Source organism: Budorcas taxicolor, chromosome 14 (assembly GCF_023091745.1).
Source record: "Budorcas taxicolor isolate Tak-1 chromosome 14, Takin1.1, whole genome shotgun sequence".
NCBI lineage: Eukaryota > Metazoa > Chordata > Mammalia > Artiodactyla > Bovidae > Budorcas > Budorcas taxicolor.
In genome coordinates this window covers 40,348,756-40,371,818 of record NC_068923.1, presented here as the reverse complement: position 1 = coordinate 40,371,818, position 23,063 = coordinate 40,348,756, and the positions used below count along the sequence as shown (strand labels likewise).

General features: G+C 42.6%; 1 protein-coding gene across 1 annotated transcript in view; it reads left to right on the top strand.

Moving 5' to 3' along the window:
- Window positions 1-23,063, top strand: part of ASPH (aspartate beta-hydroxylase) — a 185,983-nt gene that overhangs the window by 160,070 nt on the left and 2,850 nt on the right. The window contains exons 22-24 of the mRNA XM_052651843.1: window positions 10,021-10,156; window positions 15,885-15,976; window positions 16,352-16,485. Of these exons, the coding sequence (XP_052507803.1) occupies window positions 10,021-10,156; window positions 15,885-15,976; window positions 16,352-16,485 (362 nt within the window). The remainder of the gene's footprint in view (window positions 1-10,020; window positions 10,157-15,884; window positions 15,977-16,351; window positions 16,486-23,063) is intronic.

Sequence of the window (23,063 nt, the reverse complement as noted above, 5' to 3'; positions counted from 1 at the left end):
TGTGGCTGAGTAATATTCATTTTTACATATAATAGAATATTATATATATCTAGTCCTCTGTGGATAGCAATACAATGAAGCAGTTTAGAGCATCTCCTCCATAGCCACACTCCCTGGTTTTGAATTTTTGATCTCATTCCCTACTAGCTCTGTGACAGTGAACAACACTTCTTCATGCTTCCCTTTCATTGTGCAAAGTGGCTGTGGAAACAGCGCTTGTTCCATGGCTGTTTATTTAACAAGTAGGAAGTGCTCCATAAACATTAGTTATTGTGATGATCTATAATTTTAATTTATGTATTAACTTGTTTTCATAGGGAAATATTTTCTAGTTTCTAAGAAATATCAGAGAGTCAATTTTGAAATTTTATATACTATTGAAATAACAACATAACAGCTAACCTATATGAAATCTTATCTGTAATCCATGTGCTGAGCACTGTTGTATATAATATTTCTAACCTTTACTCTTTAAGATGGGTAATATTGTACCCACTTATATTTGAGTAAATAAGGACTAGAGAAATTAAGAAATTTGCCCAAGGTCTTATATTTAATAAGTCAGGGCTAGGGGACTTCCTTGGAGGTCCAGTGGCTAAGACTCTATGCTCCCAGTGCAGGGGGCATAAGTTTGACCCCTGGTCAGGGAAGTAGATCCTACATGCTGCAACTAAGAGCTTGCATGGCACACGGTGCAGCCAAAAAAATAAGCCAGAGTTGAGACTGGGACTGAGATCTCCCTTTCCTCAGGTCCCTGCGACTGTGCCCTCTAAGTCACTGAGGTCTGCTCTTGGGTCTCATGTTACTCTTTTAGCCAATTAAGTCTTTATTTCAAAATTCCATTTCTCTGGGCTTGATTTCAGCCCTGCCTGTTTCAAGCTCTGCTTCACTAAGGGGAAAAGAAAAGCCAGTCCTGGGCATTAACCACAGGGTCCGCAGCAGCATACAATCTGTTAGCCTGTGCTTTGTGATTGTAAAGTTAGCTTGACTTTGCAAACTACCTTTATTTGCAGAAATGTTAATATTGTACATGTTGCGACTTTAAAAAAAAAAAAAAAGTAGTTTCAAGTGACCATTTGCCAATGATGACTGTGACTAGGCAGAACCCTCTATGTGAGGGAACCCAGGGACCAAGACCACTTAGTTGGCAAACATGTGCTCGTCAAGATTTTCTTCTGTTTTCAAGTCACAGACGTGACTATTATGCATCATGAATCATCACCCAGGCATTCATACCATAAGCTGGAAAACTTTTAGATGGGATAGCTGCCGTGTTTGGCCAAGATCCTTTTAGAATAATTACCCAGATTCTCACTCTTAGGTAACAGTTAACTGCCATGCATTGCACATTTTCATTTAAATTATTCTCATTGTATGTTCCAGTGAGCTGCAGAGTGCAATTTTGTTGAAGGCACAGGACAATGTTCAGCAAAATGTATCATCTATGTTTTTCCATAGTGTTGAATTGTCATTGTTCACCTTAATGTGTAGCTGGCAATTTGGCAATTCTGTGCACCAGGGGTGTTAAGAGGCTGTGTAGCTCCGTGAAAAAAAATTGAGAGAAAAACAGCCCAGTAGAGTTCTTTCTTTTAGGTATATGTTCATTAAAACTGAGTAATTTTTTGCCCAAATAACAAATATGAAAACCCTAAGTGGCTTGGAGGTGTTTAACATAGAAATTGAAACAAAAATGGATTAATGTGTTTCTAGATTATAAATAGAAAAGGGAAAAGAAATCTCTTCCAGTAAGATAAAAGCCACCCTACTTAAGAATTTTGCTCCTTTTTTTTAAGATTAATTTTTTGATCAGATTTATTTAGATGTGAACATGCATGCATTGAAATCACTGTCATAACATAGAAAAAGCAATGAGAGCCAATAGCAACTGAAAACCATTGTTCAAAATAACCCTTTTCTGTTTTATTCCCTGCTACCTAACTGTGCATTCATCACTGGAAAAGGGGGAAATTCTTGCATCCTGTTTCTGAGATTTTCAAAGTCCTTGCTCTGATATAAATACATAGCATCACAGATAAGTTTTCCTTCATACTGTAGCTTTCTTACAGTTGGAGAAGCGCCCAGTAAAACCTGCCAGTGGCGTGACACTGCCTCAGAATGACTGATTAAAATGATACTCTTCCTGGCATTCCCTCAGACTATGGCTTTTATTAATTAAGAAGTCCATTGTGTATGAATAATGCCACCTGGACAAAATTAAAAACTAATATGGGAGTACATTAGTGGTTCAATATTTGTATCTGTGTGATTCAGTATTTGAAATATTTTCACTGAACTGCTTTTGAAATAAAATGGAGTGAGACAGAAGCAGAAGTGTCAGATTTACAGTGAAATTAAGCTGTAAAGTAAGAGGATTATCAATTTTATAGGAAAGTAAGTATCATAGTAGAAAGAAGTTCTGAAAGCAGTTCCTAAAGATTAATATAATAGTTTAATCCTGTTTTTCTAGATCAGACTTTACACTTTTGAATTCCAAAGGTTTTTCACTAAAAATGACAACAAAATGACCATGGGAGTGCAGAGAATTTACAGAATTTGATGGCTGTGTGATTTAAAGGGAAACTTCAGAAGCAGGTTAGCTTTGCTCCCTGCTCTGACTCCTTGGAAAAGTCATTTCGCCCGCCTGAGACTAAGTTTCTTTCTCTCCAAATGCGAAATAATTGCCTCAGCTCCTCCTCTCCTACAAGGTGCAAAAGCAAACACAACAAAACCCCACCATCAAGGATGTTTCCATGTGGGTTTAAATGTGAGCCCTTACTGAAAGCCGACACTCTGCTAAGGTTAGAGAAGGGCATGTGATGGCAGTTATGGCAACATACCAAAAAGATGACATATTTGAAATTCTTTGAAGGACCTTTCTGGCAGTCCAGTGCTTAAGATTTCACCCTCCAGATGCAGACTCCTCTGTCCATGGGATTCTCCAGGCAAGAATACTGGAGTGGGTTGCCATGTCCTCCTCCAGAGGATCTTCCCAACCCAGGGATCACACTCACGTCTCCTACATTGCAGGTGGATTCTTTACCACTGAGCCACCGGGGAAGCCCCTTTTTCAGTTTTTTACAAATGCCTAAAAATTGGCTTTGTCTCTGATCCTCCTTCCAGTACAGTGTTTGACTTACAGTCCAGGGCACTCCATTGCAAGCCACATCTGGAGGTTAGTACAACATTTGCAGTTTGAAAATTTGTGGTCAAGTAGGTCATGATCCGTATCTTAACATACATATGTGCTGATTGATGTGTTAAAGATACATGTACATGTACATGATAGATCATGTGCTTATCTGTTTATCAGTGGTTTGTTTTATATAAACAGAGCGTCTCTCTGATTTGCAGCCCCTTGAGATTAAGGACTTTGGGGTTTTTACTCCCTCAGGACGCAGCCTGGTGCACTGTTCCTTGTAGGCAGAGCAGAGACGGGATGACAGAATGTTATTTCCCCTTTTACCTTCTCCTGACTGCAGACGTCGGCTGGTGTCCCTGCCAGTCTGGACTAGAGCAGAGGGCTCTCTGAGTCCTTGAAGACCTTGGGCTGGCTGTCTCTCCTGGCAACCTGGAGTACCTTTTCTCCTTGTTTCGAGGAGAAGAAACTCTTTTCCTCCCACTCTTTAGAAAGAATGAAGCTCAGTCCTCCGAGACTCTTCTCTTGCCCTGTGCCCGATACTTTATGTCGTCCTTTTCCTTCAGTAAAGAAAATGAGCTACTGAATATACCGAATGGCGATGGCGAAGCCATTTATAGAAATGGAATCAACCCACCATCTGCAGCAAACTGCCAGGGAAACCAACCCCTTTTCTACAATAAATAACCCAGGAAGCCAGCCTACTGTGAACCAGACTGACAGCAAGCCAGATTATTATCTCCAGTGACAATCCTGGAAGCTGAACAGTAATTTCTGTTATCATTCTGCCCAAATATCCAGGACTTGATTAATAACTGGCAGCTCTCCTAATCTGTGTCCCCATTTCCAACTTAGCACCAACCAGAGAAAGTCAAATATGCTCCCCTAACCAATCACTAGTGGCTCAGACAATAAAGAATCTACCTGTAATGCAGGAGACCCAGGTTTGATCCTTGGGTTGGGAAGATCCCCTGGAGAAGGAAATGGCTACCCACTCCAGTATTCTTGCCTGGAGAAATCCATGGACAGAGGAGCTGTAGGGTTGCAAAGAGTCAGACACAACCGAGTGACTAACGCACACAACCAATCACTAGGGCTTCCCTGGTGGCTCAGTGGTTAGGGATCTCCCTGCCATGTTTGATCCTGGGTTGGGAAGATTCCCTGAAGAAGGAAATGGCAACCCACTCCAGTGTTATTGTCTGAGAAATTCTATGGACAGAGAAGCCTGGCGAGCAAAGAATCAGACATGACTTAGAGACTGAACAACAACCAATCTCTAGAACAGGCTCAGACAGTAAAGTGTCTGTCTACAATGCGGGAGATCCAAGTTAGATCCCTGGGTTGGAAGATCCCCTAGAGAAGGAAATGGCAACCCACTCCAGTACTATTGCCTGGAAAATCCCATGGACGGAGGAGCCTGGTAGGCTACAGTCTATGGGGTTGCAAAGAGTCGGGCACAACTGAGCGACTTCATTTCTGTTAAGCCTGCCTACAGCTTCCCCAGGCCAACAGCCTCTGATCAATCCTCCCTGAAACCTTCTCTTTTTCGCTAGAAAGTTTTCCCATGTCTCTGCCCAGACACAGGTGATGGTGGCAGACTCCCTTGCTCCAGCAAGCTCTGAATAAACAGACTTTGCTTTTTTCATTTGATTGGTGTTCGTTTATTTCCCAATAGGAAATGTCAGATGTTTTCCTTTATTTTTATGTTCGAACTTGAAAAACTGGAGATCTGATTAAAATGCACTAGGAACCAGCATGAGATTGCTTTGTCAATGCTACTAATTTCCCAAGAGATTTTATTAAAATCAGTTTGCTGTGGGAGCATTGCACTTCCTATGGTGTTTGCTTGGGTTTCATGACTTCAGCTCAGCACTCAGGGGGCTGCCCCTCTACCCTGCTATATTCTCTCAAAGGCAGAGGACACTGCTACCCATGTCCTTTCATCACAGTGTAACGTATAGGCATGTTTTAGCCAAGATTTAAGTAAGCTGACTTTATCTCTAAAAAATCAGATCTGGAATTCCTAAAATAGTTAACTAACAAACATGTCTTAGACAATTAGGTAAAAAGGTATACATTTTACTAATGAACCACTGTTATCAATTCATTCTAACTCTGACTTAATGTGGAAACTTGGCCTGGAATAGTCTTGGATCACTTGCCCTCTGTCAATTTGGAGTCAGGACCTTTCAAGGTACAAACAACTCTGGGACTTCTGCCAGTGTCTGTGTTTGCCCATAGTTACTTACCTAACCTTGCTTAGGCTTATCTTGTATCATGTTTTGTCCACATGTTAAACGTGTATCTCTTTCTGATTTTTTCCATGACTGTGTTTTGTTTTGCTGCCATAGATTTACTGGCGTACTGACCCCCTGCCATCTGTTGTTGGCTTTCTCAGCTGGGTCTAGTTTTAACCTGAATCTGCATTAATGTTACACATTGAACTGTGTCCCCTCAAACTTATACTTTGAATTCCTATTCCGACGAATATGATTGTACTAGGAAATAGGACCTTTAAGGAGATGAAGTTAAAATGAGGCCATTAGGGTGAGCCCTAATCTGATATGACTAGTATCTTTATTAGAAAAGGAAATTTGGATGCACAGGAATGTCTGAGCACACAAAAGAAAGACCATGTAAGAACACAGAAAGTAGCCGTCCACAAGCTGGGGAAAGAAGATCCAAAAGAAACCAAACCTGTTGTTGTTCAGTTGCTAAGTTGTAGCTGACTCTTTGTGACTCTATGGACTGCAGCAAGGCCAGGCTTCCCTGTCCTTCACTATCTCCTGGAGTTTGCTCGAATTCATGTCTATTGAGTCAGTGATGCCATCCAGTCACCTCATCCTCTGTCACCCACTTCTTCTCCTGACCTCAGTCTTTTCCAGCATCAGGGTCTTTTCCAACAAGTCAGGTTTTCACATCAGGTGGCTAAAGTATTGGAGCTTTAGCTTCAGCATCAGTCCTTCCAGTGAATGTTCAAAGCTTATTTCCTTTAGGATGGACTGGTTTGAGCTCTTTGCTGTTCAAAAGCTTACCTAGAAATTATTCACTGGCTAGAATAGTGTACATAGTCAAGTCTTCAATCAAGTGTAAGAACAACTTCAGATAAGTAAAAAAGAGAATGACCAGTACCGTATGATATCACTTATCTGTGGAATCTAAAAAAACGACACAAATGTATCTATGAAACAGAAGCAGACACAGACATAGAGAGCAAATTTGTGGTTGTCCATGGAGTGGGGTGGGGGGGGGGGGGGGTGATTAGGGGAAGGGAAGGTTGGGTTGTTGGGATTAGCAGATGAAAACTATTATATATAGGATGGACAAACAGCAGGATCCTACAGACAACTATATTCAATATCTTGTGATAAACCATAATGGAAAAGAACATATATATATATATATATATATATATATATATATATGTAGAACTGAATCACTTTGCTATACAGAAAAAAATTAATGCAACATTGTAGATCAACTGTACTTCAATGAAATTTTTAAAAAAAGAATAACCAGATATTTTTAGAAATTCAGTTTTACCTGCAGTGTGTGTCCTTTCTCAGGAACACAAATACTCCTTTATTCAGATTAGAATTGAGTAATTAGGGAGCCTTATACTGGGCAGAGGTCAAGAGAAGTTCCTTGATGACAGTGGTCCAGCAAACCCAGACACCACCCAGTTCAGAGCAGAGCAAAGCAGATGGCTGCTGTAGGGTATCTTCAGAGAAAGAGCTTATATGATGTTTCTGGCAAAAGGTAGCATAGTATCAAGAGATTTTATAGCACGCTTTCTGGGCTGTAAAGAAGAAGCAGTGTTAAGGGCGTTAGAAAATCAAGCCAAAGGAAAGGAGGCAGAATTTATATATGCTGCATGTGAAACGAAGTATATTTGTTACAGCTCAATGAAACTCAAATGGGAGTTTACTCAAATGTGTGAAAGGTTTGTGAAATGAGCTGAATTGCTAGATGGAGAAGAAGAAAAAGAAGACATCAAATTTGTTCCCTTCCCTGGTAGAAAATGAGTGATAAAGTCTAGAATTAATAAATCAAGAGATAGCAATATAAATATATTATTTAGATGGAAGCAGGTAAAAATGAGAAAATATGTTTAAAGCAGTTAGCTGGGGACTGAACTCAAGACTGGGGAAAACTTAAGTAAGAGACTGCTGCTTTCATGATAAAACTTGTAGTAATATTTCACTGTTTAAAAATGTGTATTTCTTGATAGAATGAACATAGCAAGTGAAATAGTTAAGAATTAGTTTGGCTTTAGTTTGCACCTCTAAAGGCTTTCTGCAAGAAATCAGTGTTAGGAGAAGCCTTTAAAAATAGGACTTCATCTAATTTGATGTTGAAGAAAAAAGTATGCCATCTAGGTGGAGTGAGCAGAATAACTGCAAAAAGAGGAAACCGTCATGCACTGGAAGGAGGGAGAGGATTAAGGAGAGCTGGCTGCACAGGGTGGGATTAATGAGGCTTGAAACTGGGAAGTCCATTTATAGATGAGTGGAGTGCCCAATATAGCTGAGGTTTAACTGAAAGGCAAGTGCTGATGACGGGTTTATGAGGCCACGAAGCATTGTGAAAACAAACAGATCTCTGTTTGCTAAAGCCTGTGTAGTCAGAAGAAAAAATGTGAATCAGAAGCTTCTGTCTTCTGGGCAACCAACCCAATACCAACCCTATGAATCTCTCTTTTCAGTTTCACAAAATGAATGAATGTAGGGTGAAGGAAGTAATATTTCAGATGAAAATGTAGGCATGGTCTGCTCTTCAGGTTCCTGGTGGAATTTCCTAAAAAATGGAGTTATTTGCCAAGTCAGAAGACTAATGATACTGTTACAGAAAAGATACATTTCTCCTTCTTTTCTGCCCCTCCTCCTCCTTTTCCTTGTCCTTCCTCCTTCCCCAGCCTCACTCCCCACCTCTTCCTTGGTTCTATCTCTCTATGTCGCTCATGCATGCACACAAGAAAAATTTTATTTGGCCTTTAATTCCTGTAACCATTAAATTTTTACAGTGTGGTACCTTGGTTTGTGCTTGAAAATGCCGTTCCCAGGACCCATTCCAGATTCCCTCCCCCTATGCCCAAAAAAGAGACTCTTTTTTTGGTGTCTTTCCAAAACTGAAAAACATTCCCAAGTGCAGTCATTAAGTATGCTTGCTTAATCGCTCAATTGGGTCCAACACTGTGCGACCGCATGGACTGTAGCCCCAGGCTCCTCTGTCCATGGGGTTCTCCAGGCAAGAACACTGGAGTGGCTTGCCATTTCCTACTCCAGGGGATCTTCCTGAACCAGGGATCAAACCCACATCTCTTGTGTCTCCTGCCTTGGCAGGTAGATTCTTTACCATTGAGCCACTTTCAGGCACAATAATTACTTTGCTAGAAAAAGTGGCTCTGTTGAACACGTAGAGGGTCGTGACGGTTCTGTTCTCTGTGTTTTTTTATCAAGTCACTGTGTAGAACTGTGTAGTCTCTGGTTAGCCCAGTTTTCCCCAGCCATCAGAGTGTGCGCTCCCTTTGAGGTGTGCCCAATACCCAGTCAGAGAGCACCTTGTTCCACCAGTACCTTGCCCAGTGTCTGTCCTCAACATCATAGTGGGGACCCATGGCCACCCTGCTGCCCCAGAGTGGGGCAGGGCCCCGAGCCCTCTGCGGTCTGACTCCTTCCTTCCACAGATGCCCCAGAGGTGATGGGTAGGACCACAGTGCCAGTTTCTGGTGGTAAACTGTGAGTCCCTAGACTCAGTCACTGTCCAAGGCCCCTGTCATCCCTCAAGACAGAAGTCTCCACCACACCCACAACGCAGATCCTTCCAGTTGTCAGATTCTACCTCCAAGTACTGAGCTCTAGAGAGAACATGCTGAGTGGCTGTTTCATGATAAATAAATAAAGAAAAAAAGTCAACGTCCGTGCAGCATTTGCTCAGCAGATTGAGGAGTCAGTGGTGCTGCCACTGGGGTGTTTCCAGTTGGGGACCAACTGGGAGACCATGCACCCCTTTGCTCCTTTCAGCCTTGAGTCTGTCATCCAGCGCCTCTGTGCAAACAAGAAAAAAAAAAAAATTTTAAGTCCTACTACTCATGGAAAAGTCTCTCAGCCTAGGGGGACCCTGGGGAGAGGAGGCAGGAGGGGGTAGAATGACACTTCACATGTAAAAGACAGCCTGCTCTTAAGGAAATTTTAAAAATTTGTATTTAGTGATGTAATCACTTTAACATTTTCCCTAGGGCTTCATGCCCTATTTTAGGAACAAAAGATCAGCTCTTTCCAAAGATGCCCCTAAAATCAGCTTTTGAAAGAAAGGCAAGAAGATTCTAAAATACCAAGAGGGCAGAGAGGAAGAGCCTGACGTATGAGGCACCCACCAATGGCCTCATTTGAAAAGTAATCCATGTGTTAGAGCAGCAATTCTCCCGTCAGTGTGGCAGTTTAACAAGAATCGAACAGATTCATCTCATAGCTGGAACAAGTTACAATAGCTGCAGGGAGTGTTGGCGATTTAGGTGCATTCAGGATGGGGTGACTGTCTTGGATGGGCTTCCCAGGTGCTGCTAGTGATAAAGAACCTGCCTGCGAATGCAGGTAGACTTAAGAGACATGAGTTCAATCCCTGGGTTGGGAAGATTCCCCTGGAGGAGAGCATGGCGACTCACTCCAGTATTCTTACCTGGAGAATCCCATAGACAGAGGAGCCTGGCGGGCTACAGTCCATGGAGTCACAAAGAGTCAGACACAACTTGTCCACTAAACGACAACAAATCTAGATGAGAGGGAAATTTTCATTACTTGTTAATCAGACAAACGAACAAAAAGTTGAATGTCACTCTAAGGTGTATTACCAGGCATATTTTCAGTCCAGAATCTTCTCTCTAGTCCTTAGAAAGAAACTGGAAGTTAATCCGAGATGAAGGCCTTGCAGCAATGGACAAAACCCAGGGCCTCTTCCTGCCTGAAGATGAGAACCTGAGGGAAAAGGGTGACTGGAGTCAGTTTACGCTGTGGCAGCAAGGTGAGCACCTGACTTCCTGATCATTCTCTGTGACCTGATGGGAAAGGGGCAGCAGGGGGCCCTTCTGGGAATATTTCACAGAGCCTGGGAAACCCAGATTATCAAAATCTGTTCATTGCTTCTTAAAATGTATGGACACTCATTTATGTGTGTGTGTGTGTGCATGCAAATTCATAGTTTTATATATGCCTTTGTTGTATTTGGATATATAATGTGTTTGGGTTTTCCTGGTCTTTCCTGTTTAATGATATGTTACAAAGAGTAGTCCAACTGTATAGATGTAACGGAAAAGCCCACCATGGGTGCCTTAGAAAAGAGCTTCCTTGGGCCTCCTTTGCCCCTGTCCCATGGAAACACATCCCAACATGAGAGCTGTTAGGGATGATGACACACCAGAGGGACAACTCAGTAAAAGCTAGTGTCTGAGCTCCTCGAGAACAGGAACAAGGGACTTCCCTGCTCGTCCAGTGGTTGAGAATCCGCCTGCCAATGCATGGGACAATGCATGGGAGATGGGTTCGATGTTCTCTGGTCCAAGAAGATCCCACATGTTGCAGAGCAACTAAGTCCCTTTTCTGCAACTACTGAAGCCCGCACTCAAGCTTGTGCCCGCAACAAGACAAGCCACCGCAATGAGAAGCATGCGTACTGCGACTAGAGAGCAGCCCTCAGTCGCCACAGCTAGAGAAAACCCAAGCAGAGCAGTGAAGACACAGTGCAGCCAAAAAGAAATTAAAACAAAAAGAATAGGAAGGGGTTCACAGTCAACATACCGTTCCCTGAGCTGAACCCAGGCCCAGGTACACTCCCCGCTGTGTGTGTGTCCAACGAGTTAATATCAATCTGTCCTCAAAATGAGAAGCTTTGAATTTTATCTTTAAAGCACTCTCCAACTCTCTTGAAAATTCAGATTAACCTGGGTTAACAATAGCTGTACAAAAATAAGTCCATTCTGAAGACTAACCAGCAAGTGTCTCACACCTTTAGCTGCAGAAAATAGAGGATGGTAAGCAGTTGGTTTATATTGTGGGACAAATAAGCACCATTCTTTGTGTCAGTATGCTTTCAGAATACGAAGGTTTACATATCAGAGAAAGAAGAACTTCAATAATATTTTCAGGGGAATGTCCATAAGAAGAGAGATCACAGGATTTTAAGTGACTATCAGCTTTTTTCCAACAGGGCCTTTTTAAGCAGAGCTATCGTAAGGTCAATATGTGACTAGCATGCTAATTTTTGTCTATCGGCTTCTCACTAAATGAGTCAGTTCTGTTGGCTGTAAGCATTCACTGGTTCATCCAATGCCTCCATTCAATTAACATCCTCATGCTTCATAGAACCTACTGGGCTTCCTAACAAGGCTTCAGAATCGTACGTGTCCTGGAGGTAATTTTTGGGAACCATACTCTGCTAAAGCCACAATGCATCAAACTCTCACAAAAGATCAATAAATTTAATCTTTTATAAAAAAAAATAAGGTTGAAATATGCAAAGCATTGTAGGGCATATAAGAACAGTAAACAAAAGGAAATAAATAATGGAGACAGTTTGGTTGGTGGCAACCAAATTATTTGGTTTGACTTCTAAGGTTTGGGTGTATTTTTTTTTAATTTTCAACTGTAGCAAAATACACATAATTTAAAAATTTAGCACCTCATCTGTTTTTAAGTGTACATTCAGTACAGTCAAGTATATTCATATTTTTGGGCAACCGATCTCTAGAACTATTTCACCTTGCAAAATTCAGCCCTTGGCAACCACCTTTGCACTTTCTGTGTCTATGAATTTGACTGCTTTAGACAAAACAATTCATATAAGTGGAATCATACAATATCTATTAACTTACACATTTTCATATATTTTTATTATACCTAATTTTCCATGAATTAGAGTAATTTCTTAAAGTACTCTTTACTTCCTTGTTATCTTTGTTAAATCCTTCTTCCCACTGAATGGAATTTGCATGTTTCTTCTTTTTTCTTAAGTTTGATAGAGTGATCTATTATTTCTTTAAAAAAAACTCAAATTACATCTCACCTTATTTTCATTATTTTCTAATTTCTGATTTTATATTTTCTTCTCTTATTCTTTTGTTATTTATTTTATTGGTTTTTTTGGTAACTTTTCAATTGGAACTCCTTAGAAAATTTATTTTCATTCTTCTTCATTAATAAAAGCATTTAAGACTATGGACTGATCTCTGGCTTTGATTCAAAGCTGATTCAAAGTTTTGACTACTTTCCTTAACCTGTAATGTGTATTTTCACTTGTATTATTCCCCCCCAAAGACTTCATTTTATCTTGATTTCCATTTTGATCCAAAATAATTTAGACATGTATGTGTGTTCTATACATACCCATTTTTCAATCAGTTGCAGTCAATTAACTAGAAATTAATTTCTAGTTTTATTTTTTGATCATAAAATAGTTTCTCTTTTAGGAAGTTTTATTAAGGTTCTGTGTAGTCTTTTGTTTGTGGTTCCAGTCTTCTGGGAGGAATCCAGTATTTTCTGGAAATAAATGCACAGTTTAAGGACTTTTGATGGCATCCAGTTATGTAGCTTGCATAGAAGCAGAGTGGAGTCCCTGAAGGAAGATGCCCTGTCAGCCTGCAGACAGTGGGGTCAGGAAAATGTGGGGAGGGAGGCGGTAGGGCTGTTGCTTAGCAACACTGAGAACTCAGGTCCAATAAGAGGCCCATACGGATCTGACTTAGCAGAGACTTAGAGGTTGTCTAGTCTAGTTAGGAAAGGATGCTACTGGATGCTTGAAGGCCTTGAAGCTGTGGCTTCAAGCTTGGTTTCCATCCATACGTAAGTGGGAATCACAAAAGGTCTCTAAGCAGCCCAGTCAGTTCTGAAGTATATGTTGTTGTTGTTGTTTACTCACTAAGTTGTGTCCCACTCTTTGCAGCCCCATGGACTGCAGCACACTAGGCTCCTCTGTCTTCCACTGTCTCCCAGAGTTTGCTCAAATCCATGTCCATTGAGTTGATGATGCCATCCAACCATCTCATCCTCTGCCACCTCCTTCTTGTTTTGCCTTCAGTCTTTCCCAGCACAACGGGTTTTTCCAGTGAGTCGGCTCTTCGTTCACATCAGGTGGCCCGAGTATCAGAGCTTCAGTATTCCCTTTAAATGATCAGCTTTTTTGAGTTAGAGAAAAAACAAAGAGACAAGCAATATACATATGAATTTTTCCCCACAGATGCTTTCAAATTGCTATGTGGGTGTTACAGAACATCTGTTTTGTTCATTTATTGCCACGACGATGAACGGTAAAACATACAGTTAGCAAGTATGCCACACATGCGCAGTCGTTTTGTTTCCCAGAGCCCATGGGAGACAGTGCTACCTGATCCCAAGAGCCTTTCTGGTTGAACTCAAGGCGAACCTCTGAATTCTTCTCAACACACTGATCAGCTGACAGTGTAGTCACTGAGTATTCAGGATTGATTTCCTGCAGTATTCACTGGTTTGATCTCCTTGCTGTCCAAGGGACTCTCAAGAGTCTTGTCCAACAGCATGGTTCAAAAGCATCAGTTTTCAGCATTCAGCTTTCTTTATAGTCCAACTCTCACATCCATACATGACTATTGGAAAAACCATAAGTGAAGTTGCTCAGTCATGTCCGACTCTTTGTGACCCCATGGACAGTAGCCTACCAGGCTCCTCCATCCATAGGATTTTCCAGGCAAGAGTACTAGAGTGGGTTGCCATTTCCTTCTCCAGAGGATCTTCCTGACCCAGGGGTCAAATCTGGGTCTTCCATGTTGCAGGCAGACACTATACCATCTGAGATACTTTGACTATATGGACCTTTGTTGGCAAAGTAATGTCTCTGCTCTTTAATATGCATCTAGGTTGGTCATAGCTTTCCTTCCAAGGTGGCTCCGTGAATATCCCTCTTAAAATGTATTCTTCGCATGTAAATGAAATATTCAGTTGGTTTTCTCAGATTTGCATTGGCATTTAGATCTCTTTCTAAGGCTGTCTTTCCCCAAAGAAGCAGAGTTTATCACTTTTTGAAAGTTACTTTAAACTGTGTGGCAAATAATAAAATAACAGAACCACACTGCGTTTGGCTACTGGACCTTTTCTCCTCAGCAGAATGGTTTGTTCCGCACAGCTATGTTCACATCCAGGATGCAACAAAATGGTAAATCATGCTTTAAAGCATAGCCTCTGGAGCCGGAGGGTCCTGAGTTGGGGTCCTGGCTGTACCACTTGTTACTGTGTAATGTGGGCCTGTTCCTGAATCTCTGGGCCTCAGATTCCTCAGCTGAAAAATGACGATGAAAATAGTGCCTTAAGTATGTGGCTGTTACTAGGATCAGTGAGTGTTCAAAGGTCTGACAGATAAATGATCGTGATACTAGTTTTTTATTACATAATAATTATACATTATATAACAGTAATAGGGGCAGTCTTAGGTCACAGTTAAGAACATGGACTCTGAGAGTTAAAATGTCTCTATCTTTCAAAAAAATATATCGTTTATACTCCTCCATGAGAGCAAATGCACTGTACGTTCCTGAGTACGTCATTCCTAAGAAACAGTGATTTTATAGATGGTGAGGAAAGTTGCATAGTCCAAGGTGCTCCAGACTCTACCTACATCTGTGTTCTTGACAGTCACTCAGAGAAACCCGTGTCACCCAGAGACCTCCTTCCCTCTTCTTTATCAGCACGTAAAAAAGGAGATGTACTTTGAAAAATGCATTAAATTTCAATGAAAAATAATGTTTAGGTTATAAGCATATAATCCTGGAAAATGCACTAATCTATTTTGCTTCCTTAGGGTGGGTGGATTAATTTACTGTGGCCACTGTAACAGATTACCATAAATTTAGTGGCTTAAGATAACCCAGATGTATTATCTTTACAATTTAGAGGTCAGAAGTGGGTCTCACTGAGCTAAAATTAAGTGTCATCAGGGTGGCTTCTGGTGACTCTGGCATTTCTTCTGGTGGCTCTGGCTTCTGGAAGTTGCCCACATTCTTTAGCTTGTGGTCCTCTTCCGTCTTCAGAACCAGCAATAGCTGGTCACGTCTTTCTCATGCTGTGTCACTCTGGCCTTGACTCTCTGCTCCTTGTGTATTTAGACCCTGTGATTACACTGGGCCCATCCAGTTCATCCACAATAATCTCCTTTTTAAAAGGTCAGCTGGTTAGTAATCTCATCGTCATATGCAAACTTAATTTCCCTTTGCCATGTTACCGAATATATTTACAAGTTACTGGGCTTAGGTTGTGATCCTCTTTGGGACGGGCCATTATTCTGCCTGCCACAGAAGGGAAATAGGTATGTAACACATGCCCTGTCCATTAGGCCAATGAGTAGAGTATTCTGCTCCTTACTCTGCCAGTCACTATCTATTGCAACAGAACATTGTGTCTTCTTGTGTCTATTCAGCCTCTCATTTTTAAAAATTGATTCCTTTGGCTTTTCTTTAATATTTGTTTATTTATTTGGCTGTGCTGAGTCTTAGTTGCAGCAAGTGAACTCTTAGTTGCAGCATGTGGGATCTAGTTCCCTGACCAGGGATTGAACCTGGAGCCTCCTGTATTGGGAGCTTGAAGTCTTGCCACTGGACCACCAGGGAAGTCCTAGCGTTCTCATTCTTACAGTGAGGATGACAATATAGGTTGTATACGGTCAAAACAGGATGAGTTAAAGCTTTACTGTGCTTTGTTCCTGACAGTGGTTTTATCATTTATTGTTCTAGGAAGAAAAAATGAAAATGCCTGTAAAGGAGCTCCTAAGACCTGTTCTTTACTAGATAAATTCCCTGAGACAACAGGATGCCGAAGAGGACAGGTACCAAGAATGTTTTCATTTCTGGGGAGGACACAGTCAGTTATCAGGAGAATAAATGGAAATGCTGATGTTTACGAAGAAATGGTCATTTTCTTTGACCCACTGAATGTCTCTTTTTTCACTCGCATTTTAATGAAACAATTTCATGGCCTTGACGGCAGCATTGAGAGTGGAAAATGTTCACTGTTTATAGCTGTATGGGAAATGGGAGTCCTTACTTTTAGTTCCTTTACAAAGAAATAGGATGAGAACATAAATTCTGAGTGCTGTGATGGCTCTAATCAAAATTGACAGTAATTTTGTACTGTTGCTTTAATTTAGTGGTTCTCCCACACCTTGATAAGGGGATGAACAGGGGTTATGTTTTCTGTGCAGATCAAATATTCCATTATGCACCCGGGAACCCACGTGTGGCCACACACGGGACCCACAAACTGTAGGCTCCGAATGCACCTGGGCTTGGTGATTCCCAAGGAAGGCTGCAAGATCCGATGCGCCAATGAGACCAGGTATGCTCCCCCCATCATTTTCTGTCTATTTCATCACCTCTGACAATGGATGCTCATTACAGCAAAGCTATATTCAGGTGGATTATTTCCCTTCCTTTGTGACTAAAGGGGCTTCCCTGGTAGCTCAGAGGTTAAAGCATCTGCCTGCAATGTGGGAGACCTGGGTTCGATCTCTGGGTCGGAAAGATCCCCTGGAGAAGGAAATGGCAACCCACTCCAGTATTCTTGCTTGGAGAATCCCATGAACGGAGGAGCCTGGCGGGCTACAGTCCATGGGGTTGCAAAGAGTCGAACACGACTGAGCGACTTCACTTTCACTTTCATTTCACTTTGTGACTGAAATAGACTAGGGTTAGAGGTATTAATCCAACTTCATTAGACTGTGTGCTTTCTGTTGATCAGAAAGTGAAAGAAAAAAGTGAAAGTGTTGGTTGCTCAGTCGTGTTCGACTCTTTGAGACCCCATGGATCGTAGCCCACCAGGCTCCTCTGTCCATGGGATTCTCCAGGCTAGAATACTGGAGTGGGTTGCCATGCCCTCCTTCAGGGGATCTTCCCAACCCAGGAATCCAACCCGAGTCTCCCGTATTATGGGCAGATTCTTTACCATCTGAGCCACCAGGGAACCCCCCTGTTGATCAGAGATACTCCCCAGTTCTAGGGCGGCCCTCCTTCATCATTTCTCCCCAGATCACTCTCGTCTGGTTGATGAGCCATCTTGCTTCTCTTTCTAGGTGGACAAATCTGCATTCAGAGTCAGCTAACTTATCAGCTTGTCAGAGTCAGCTAAGCCCTATACACATGACACATTGTGTTCATGCTTTGCAGTTTAAACTGTTCATCAATACAAAGAGTCTCCTTCCTGAAGCAAACACCTGGTGATATATGTGTCTTGCCGTAGAGGACACAGCATGGCACAATGGCTGCCTTTTCAAATCCCAGCTCTGCCAGCTAATCCTGTGCAACCTTGGCCAGTTACTTAATCCCCTGCAGCTTCAGGCTCCTTACTTATCAAATCAGCAGTGATGCTCTCTACTCTGCAGGATTGTTGTCCAGATTAGACTAAATAATGCATACAAGGCACTTAGCCTGGGGACTGTCCCAAGCAGGGGAAGGGTGACTGTTCAAGCAGCTTCTTTTGATGCTTTATTCCAGTCCTGATCCTATTACTCTGATCCCCTGGAATGCCTATCTTTTCAGCCATCCAAAATAAACACACTACTAAGATCCAATTTCATTCCAGAAAAGGAACCTCTTCTTTGACTTCTTAGAGTAGGTACAGGGTATGTTGTCAGTGATCCTGTTCTTTATCTCCATTGCGGTACTGTGCTTAGTCGCTCAGTCATGTCCCACTCTTTGTGACCGCATGGACTGTAGCCCGTCTGGCTCCTCTGTCCATGGGGATTCTCCAGGCAAGAATACTGGAGTGGATTGCCATGCCCTCCTCCAGGGGATCTTCCCAACCCAGGGATTGAACCCAGGTCTCCTGCATTCCAGGCAGATTCTTAACCATCTGAGCCACCAGGGAATTGCTTTTGTTTATTAATTACTGATTGATTATTATTTATTTATTTATTTATTATTATTGCTTTTATTAATTAGTACATATTACTCTAATCTCTGGGACTGAGCTGTAAGTGCCTGGAGGGCAGAAACCAAGTTATTATCTTCTTACCCATTTCTCAGGACCCTTAGTGGAGGTCTGATGGAGAGGTGTTCGGGAGTGTGCAGGTCATTCCTTTGGTTGTTGGCACACACCCGCCAGCCCAGACCTGGTGCAGTAGCACCCAGTGCTGAGGGGAATTCCACGATGACTCAGGTTGGGGTCTTACCCTACCAGGGTGTCCAATCAGGGACCTAACACAGCTCAAAAGTCAGGAGTCATAAGAGAGGCACAGATAAGGATGCTGCAGGTGGTCAGTGGACAGGCAGCTAGCTCATTTGCCACTGAGACTTGGCAACTTTGACAAAGAAAAGTGAAAGTGTTAGTCACTCAGTCGTGTGCAACTCTGCAACCCCATAGACTATAGCCCACCAGGCTCCTGTGTCCATGGGATTTCCTAAGCAGGTGATATATTTTACAAATTCATAGTGATATTTAGAAGTGTTTGCCACTCACTCCTCCCAGCAAACTCTCGTTGGATCTGGAGGCGAATTTTTGGAGGATGGACTGTTTCATCTGTCTTGTCCCTGAGGAGTTTTGAAGCATCAGTGTCCTTCCTCCGTCTCATCATTGTGGGTCAGCATCCTTCTCCATGTCCTTATTGTACTTGTTTTATGTTGCATTACATTCTCATCCTTTGTAATCCTTAACTCAAGGGTGGTTGGGTCAGGCTAAATATTTCATTACAAAAAGAGTGTTTTTCATGAGCAAAATGGATCAATTGACATTAAAACACTGTGCAAGGCTGCTAGTGAAAATAGCTAAAGAGCTGAATAGCAGGGTCAGTTTATAAACTCTGAGGACAGAAAGACTGTAATATGAAATCTGGAAGTTTCACGCTGTTATTGTGGTGGTAACATTGGCATGAAAACAGAAGCACACATACCGAGAAATCGGGCTTCCTTGTGCTCAGCAACAGGAAGCAATTTTTCAGAGCTTCTCAACTTTTGAAAGAGTGGTAATTTGTGCATCACAGTTCTCAGGTATTAATAATCACACTGCTGTTTCCTCAGTGTTTTGCAATTCCTTCTAGCGTGCATCTGTGTTTAAAGGTTCCATCACTGCAGAACATAGCACTTTTTATCTGGACATAAGCTCACAGGTATGCAATCTTCTATCATGACAAATAAAATTATCATTTAAAATGAATAATGCTTTCCGATGGCAAAACTGATGCATGCTCCTGCTATGTAATTTAAAAAACACAAATACAAAAAAAGTAAAGAAATAATTATTTTTGATCTCAGTACTCAGAGATACTGTCCATATGCTTCTCCATGTCTGTATATGTATATTCATAAGGAGGAAGCACATTGTGATTATAGACATTGTGCCTTCTATGTGCCAGGCACTCTGCATACATTCACTTATTAACCTTCACAACAATCCTGCGTACCTGGGATGATTAACATCTCTATTTTTCAGCTGAGGCGAAAGTGAAAGTGACAGTGTTAGGTGCTTAGTCGTGTCAGACTCTTTGCGGCCCCATGGACTGTAGCCCACCAGACTCCACTGCTCAGGCAGGAATACTGGAGTGGGTAGCCATTTCCTTTTCCAGGGGATCTTCCCCACCCAGGGATTGAACCTGCATTTCCTACATTGCAGGCAGTTTCGTTACTGACTGAGCCACCAGGGAACCCCAAAGTCACATGACCGGAGTTCAAATCCTGGCGTTCCATCTTATGAAGTGTAACTTTAGACAACTCGCATGACCTCACTAAGCCTCACTTTCCTCCTGTAAAATGGGGAGAATAAAACTATGTCTTGGTGTGGTTTTGAGTATTACAGTAATCCATATAAATAAATGCATTCAGAGCTGTATTTCGGAGAAGGCAATGGCATCCCACTCCAGTACTCTTGCGTGAAAAATCCCATGGACGGAGGAGCCTGGTAGGCTGCAGTCCATGGGGTCGCTAAGAGTCGGACATGACTGAGCGACTTCACTTTCACTTTTCACTTTCATGCATTGGACAAGGTAATGGCAACCCACTCCAGTGTTCTTGCCTGGAGAATCCCAGGGATGAGTGAGCCTGATGGGCTGCCGTCTATGGGGTCACACAGAGTCGGACACGACTGAAGTGACTTAGCAGCAGCAGCAGCAGAGCTGTATTTACAGTGTGTGATGTGATAAAATGCACTCAGTATTTTTGAGCTTCTATTGTGCCCATCTCCAATTGCTGGAGAAATGGAGACTTCTGCCCCTCACATTCCCAGGAGTGAGACCAAGTCTCCTGGAATCATCAGAGGTGGTCCCTAGAACCTGCAGCATGCACTCTGATGGGGGTGGAGTAGGGGCCCTGAGGAGCTCGAAAGTCGGGAGGGAGATGGAAGTCAGTGGAGGATGTGGGGGCCAGGGCTGATGAAGGGATGGTAAGAAACAGACAGGGTCTGCAGTTTGATAGGCCTGGGGCTGGGAGGGATGCTGGGGTCAGGGGTGCAGCCGGACACCGCAGGTAGCCACCCCCTCTTTTCCTCCTTTTGCTTCCCTTCCCCCTCACCTCCGATGTGGGAGAAAGGGCAGAGAGGCATCCCAGCTCTGTGGCCTCATTAAGTTTCTCTCCATCTTTCCTTTCTTTCTCCTCCCTTCTTGGCTTTCTTAGCCCTCTGCTACCTGGTGACCCAGGACCAAGAGGAGGAAGTCAGAGGCTATATAGAGAGGCTGCACAGGGGCTGGTCAGCAGGGCAGAAGCCCCCAGCCACCTGGAGGGGCCCCTGTGGCAGCCTGGCCAAAACTGGGCTCCCCAGGAGGAGGTAGAGAGATACCCTGGGGGGAGGTATATATAGAACCTATTGGGAAAAGAACTTCTTTGTCAAGTTTGCTGTCTTTTATTGAAATTAATGTTTTGACTTTAAACAAAACAGCAAGTACCATACCCATTTTTCAAAGGACAGTGTTGTGAAATATCTCCTATAAAGTGTAATGCGAAGACTAAAGTCCTAGTCAACAGCCTGACTCAGAGAATTATGAGAATTTCCATGCTGAAAGGAGACTTGAAGGCCATCTGGTCCACCCACATCATTGCACAGATGGGGAAACTGAGGCCCATGGATGATGTGCTTGTCACAGCAACATGGCTAGTTGGCAGGGTCAAAACAAGGACACAGATGTCCTAGTTTCAGTAAAGTGCTGTCTCCTGTTAGATAGAGATGATGGATAGATTGATGGGTGGATGGGTGGAAAAATAGTTAGATAGATAGATAGATGACAGATGGGCAAACAAAGAAGATATGTGTGTATATATTCTGTCTACATGTATTAGGAGGAGAGAATCAGCCATAATGCAGTTTTACATTTCAATTCCGTATGTGCCAGGATTTCCAATGCAGTCAGAACCTGTGGGATTTCAGTGAATCAAGATTAATAAAAGCTGTGTTCAATTCAGTTCAGTTCAGTTGCTCAGTTATGTCCGACTCTTTGCGACCCCATGAATCGCAGCACGCCAGGCCCCCTGTCCATCACCAACTCCCGGAGTTTACCCAAACTCATGTTCATCGAGTTGGTGATGCCATCCAGCCATCTCATCCTCTGTTGTCCCCTTCTCCTCCTGCCCCCAATCCCTCCCAGCATCAAGGTCTTTTCCAATGAGTCAACTCTTCACATGAGGTAGCTAAAGTATTGGAGTTTCAGCTTCAGCATCATTCCTTCCAATGAACATCCAGGACTGATCTCCTTTAGGACGGACTGGTTGGATCTCCTTGCAGTCCAAGGGACTCTCAAGAGTCTCCTCCAACACCACAGTTCAAAAGCATTAATTCTTCGGTGCTCAGCTTTCTTCACAGTCCTCTCACATCCATACATGACCACTGGAAAAACCATAGCCTTGACTAGACGGACCTTTGTTGGCAAAGTAATGTCTCTGCTTTTTAATATGAGCTGTGTTACAGCAGCCTTATTCCTGAGCTCTTGGACCCTTTTCTGTATTCCACTCAGCTTACTGAAATACCTTGCAGGGAACGTTAGCATAACAGCTGTAGGCACTGGGATGTTCCCTAGAACCATGATCTGGGGCTAGAGGTCTGGCTGTAATGAATCAAGCCTAGTGCCTTTCTGCTGCTTCCACAAGAGCACAGTGTCACTGCAGGCATCTGAACTGGCTTTCGTGTGAATAAACACTCTGCTGGAAAATTAGAACCATGTCATGTGTGTATCTCAGAACCTTTTGGAAAGATCACTGAGATATGATCTATACAATTTTTAGATGGAAGACTCTGTAAGCTCTTCATATCATTATTTAGCATTATTAATGTTGATGGTAATTCTATGACAAAATTATAGTTATTAGGCATGTGCTGCCACCATTATACTATTATCATTAATTACAATAATTTAAGAAACTGAGGAATTACATAATGTTGTTTTATCTTGTGACCAGATATTTTGCTATCTTTTGGCAAACCAGGGAGAGACATTCTCCTCATAGTGGTGAGTAATTCTAAAAGTAAGCCAAGGCAGGTGTCTGAAGAGTGGGTGCAGTCCCCCCACCTCCCTCCTGCCTTCCTGAAACCTCAGAGGAAAGCTAGGTGAGGGCCTCCAAGAAGCCTTCTTCCCAAGCCTGCTCGTAAAACCTTTTCCCTAAAGGCCTCTTCCCATGTCACAAATTGAGCATAAATTGTATGTGGTGGCTCAGATGATAAAAATCTGCCTGCAATGCAGGAGATGCAGGTTCAGTCCCTGGGTCAGGAAAATCCCCTGGAGAAGGGCATGGCTATGCACTCTAGTATTCTTGCCTGGAGAATTCCCTGGACAGAGGAACCTGGCAGGCTACAATCCGTAGGGTCGCAAAGATACATGACTGCGTGACTAACATAAATTGTACGAGGTGGAGATTTGCTCTCAAAGCAAGTGGGCTGGAAAAACTCTTTTCTTTTCATTACAATGAGAGTCTTTGTTTTCCATTCAGAAGAGATCTAAAGAC